We start from the raw sequence: 3,208 nt of genomic DNA on the forward strand, positions 1-3,208 counted from the left end.
AACGATTCCGCGTCGATTGAGCCCTGTCAAAGTCAATTTGGGTGATAAATACAATTGTTCCGACTACGGCATTATGCGCATACGGTTTTTTCTATTTTCTGGGAAAACGGTTGACCACCAAACGTTTTACTGGTGATATTCGTGACCACCAAATGATTCCGCGTCGAATGAGCTATAAAAAAGTTAAATTGGTTGAAAAATAAAAATTGTCCGGCTAACTTCACACCGGAAATTTCATTTTTATTTTACAGGAAAACGACTAACCACCAAACGATCGGACTAGACTACCAAAGACCACCAAACGACCACCAATCGATTCCAATTAATGAAAGTTCGATACGTTGAAGTTGTCCGGCCAACTTCATAGAGGTAGTCACATCTCTCATTATCGACGTATCCCTTTCTCTTCAGAGAAGAACCTAAGTTGAAGTGATTTGCTCTCACTCTATTAATCCAAGTTATAAAATATCTTTCCTTGTCCAACTTCGAAAACCATGGTTTAGTGGCCCGTCGTTCATAGAAATTCGAAAAGTAAAAAGCACCCTTGTACGCCGACTCAGCCATAATCGAATTCTGTGTTGTTTCCCACGTAACTTTCCTTATACTACTCATCATATCGCTCAGCGGAACGACGATAGTAGGGTCCGCTTCCTCGGTAGAAGCCTCCTTGGCCAATGCATCCGCCAACTCGTTACCCAGTATACCCTTATGAGCGGGAATCCATACAAGAACGACTCTCCTCTCGTGTTTATAACACAACTCGAACAATATTCTTCTAGCTTCTATAACATATTGATTTCTATAAACATCCAGTATATTGCTCCGAATACTCATCAGCACCGACTTACAATCCGATAGAACAATCATATCTTTTGCCCTCCTTTCGATCTGACAAAGCAACAGCCGCAACGCAGCCATCACCGCGAAGGCCTCCGCAGTGTATGACGAACACATAAACGGGAGACTAATTTTATATGCAATCTCCTGATCACAGATAATCAGGGAGGCACCAGTAGATCTCTTGTTTTCGTCTTGAGATCCATCAGTAAAGACAACTTCTGGCGATTCCAAATTATATTGAGAAGTAACCTCCCGGATCAAAATTTCATCTGAAAATTTTTTGTATTTTCTTTTCAAACCGATGTCAAAATCAACCAAGGGAACGAAGGTATGTGCGTCATAATTCCCCTGGAAAACCTCGTACCTCCGCGATGGGCCCAACCAGTCTCTTCTTTTCAATGAAGACCTCCAAACCTCCGACAGGAGGGAGAATCTATACGTAGGGAGGAGAAATCGTGCATAACTCTCACAATCAAAGGCACGCTGCAGTTTCTGACATAGGCCGTTTTGGTTGTACACCATTGCTTTGTTGATAAAATTACTTTCAAGCATAAAAGCTCGGTCACGAAGAGATCTGCTGACCTTTGCTTCTGCCACGATTACATTATTCGGGGTACTATTCCTGTACCCCAGAGCAGTGCGTATACCCATAAATTGAGCTCGTTCTAACTTGAGTGTATACGAGGCGTCTCTAGGGAAATACACAAAGATACCGTAATCTATAACAGATCTAACGAGGCTCTTGTAGAGCATTAATGCAGTGTTAGTCTCCATACCAGTAGAAATATGGCAAAGATATCTCATAATGGAATTGGCTCTATTTACTTTTCCTCTTATCTCCTGTGTTTGCCGATGGAAAGTCAAACCACTATCCAGCCAGATTCCTAGGAATTTAGCCTCACCACTATTATACACCTTGGTTCCCTGTATATTGATAAACAGGTTCCTGTCCACGTAACCGCTCCTGGAAAATTCCACCAGTACTGTCTTCTTCGGTTCAAGTGCCAAACCAATCAACATAAGTCTTTCAGCGATCACGTTAACGGCACGCTCCAATAGTTCACGATTCTTTCTTCTACTAATCCCAGATACATACAGACCAATATCATCGGCAAATTCTACTGCCTTCACTCCCTCCGGCAACTCCGCGCACAAACCCTGCGTGAATAGAAAATACATGATAGGGCTAAGAACCGCGCCCTGCGGGAGCCCTCCGTAAACAAGGCGATCCACGTATTCTTGAGAATTTATAGTAAATCTCACCCTTCTACAGTATAGCCATTTACTGATGAATCTAGCAATGTTTACAGGGCATTGAAGCGCCACCAGCTTGTCCATCATGATCCAGTAATTCACACAGTCATACGCCGCAGATACATCCAAAAAGGCTGCCAGGGTATATTCGTTAGAACAAATAGAGGCACGTATATCCGCCGTAATGCGTGCAAGGTTATCGGCACAAGATTTACCCCGTCTAAATCCGCTCTGTGATTTGCTAAATTTATCCTCGTTCTCCGCCCACCACATTAGTCGTTCATTAATGAGTCTCTCCATCAGTTTGCCCACACAAGATGACAATGAAATAGGTCGCACCTTCTCTCGTCCTGGTTTGTCAATAAATATAACCTGATACAATTGCCAATCCTCCGGGAGGACTCCCGTTCGCCATACAGAATTGAATAGCTGCAAAAGGCACTCCCTACCTGAATCCGGCAAGAGGCGTAACATCTTGTATTCCACGCCATCCAGCCCTGGTGCAGAGTCTCTCCTGGCCATAGTTATAGCCCTATCCAGCTCCGCCCTCAAAAAAGGGGTATCAAACTCACCGCTAGCTCTCATGAAGTTATTATAAAGTTTGTGACCGACAGTAAGGGGGGACAAGCTGTCCGTCGTTCTCCTAATTTCCGATTCTCTGTCAGTGGACTGCCATTTATTCCAAGTAACGTTATTCCTGGCCTTCTTAAATATACGGATAGTCCTCCAGACATATCCAGGGTCCGTAAATCTGTTTATTCCCCGGCAAAATTCCTTGAAATTTTCTTTCTTCTTCTCGTTGAGAGTCTTTTTAGCCAACGCACGGCACCTTTTGTATTCAACCCAGGAGTGAATGGATTTATGTTTCCTAAAAGCAGAAAGAGCAGATTTCCTATTCCCGATCACCTCATCGCATTTCGCACCATCTATGAGATCTCTTGTTTTTATTTGGCTCCTTATTTTCCATGGTTATTGTTTTTCTTCCTGAAGCTCTGGCAATACCATTCTTGAGAATCTCTATAAATGCCTTATAGTAAAAATCAATATTAGAATCAAGAGTAACCGTATTACCGAAAATGTTTCAAAGTCCTTAGAGATTAATTCACGATATCGC

At 42.8% G+C, this 3,208-nt stretch overlaps 1 protein-coding gene across 6 annotated transcripts; it reads right to left on the minus strand.

Moving 5' to 3' along the window:
- Positions 1-274: 274 nt before the first annotated feature.
- Positions 275-3,208, minus strand: LOC112462567. Of its 6 annotated transcripts, XM_025028430.1 has the most exons (6): positions 2,544-3,202; positions 2,104-2,444; positions 1,666-1,998; positions 1,423-1,581; positions 1,205-1,273; positions 1,024-1,109 (listed from the first exon to the last, which is right to left on the minus strand). In XM_025028430.1, exons 1-6 carry the CDS (start codon positions 2,677-2,679, stop codon positions 1,098-1,100), a joined length of 1,050 nt encoding a protein of 349 aa, XP_024884198.1. In that variant the 5' UTR covers positions 2,680-3,202; the 3' UTR covers positions 1,024-1,097. The 6 variants fall into 6 exon arrangements, with proteins under 6 accessions (XP_024884194.1, XP_024884195.1, XP_024884193.1 ...); XM_025028426.1 differs by having other exon boundaries at positions 275-1,581; positions 2,544-2,962; positions 3,166-3,208; XM_025028427.1 differs by having other exon boundaries at positions 275-1,581; positions 2,104-2,228; positions 2,310-2,444.

The sequence above is a fragment of the Temnothorax curvispinosus genome, unplaced genomic scaffold (assembly GCF_003070985.1).
Source record: "Temnothorax curvispinosus isolate PA1 unplaced genomic scaffold, ASM307098v1 QBEX01012523.1, whole genome shotgun sequence".
NCBI classification, from domain to species: domain Eukaryota; kingdom Metazoa; phylum Arthropoda; class Insecta; order Hymenoptera; family Formicidae; genus Temnothorax; species Temnothorax curvispinosus.

What these genes read in the sequence shown, in the direction of transcription:
- LOC112462567 (XM_025028426.1), bottom strand. Translation starts at nt 2,679, where the DNA reads ATGAGAGCTAGCGGTGAGTTTGATACCCCTTTTTTGAGGGCGGAGCTG. An exon ending in AATGGCTATACTGTAGAAGG is followed by an intron (nt 1,999 to 2,103) that starts GTGAGATTTACT and finishes CTATTCACGCAG; the next exon opens with GGTTTGTGCGCGGAGTTGCC. An exon ending in CACAGGAGATAAGAGGAAAA is followed by an intron (nt 1,582 to 1,665) that starts GTAAATAGAGCC and finishes ATGCTCTACAAG; the next exon opens with AGCCTCGTTAGATCTGTTAT.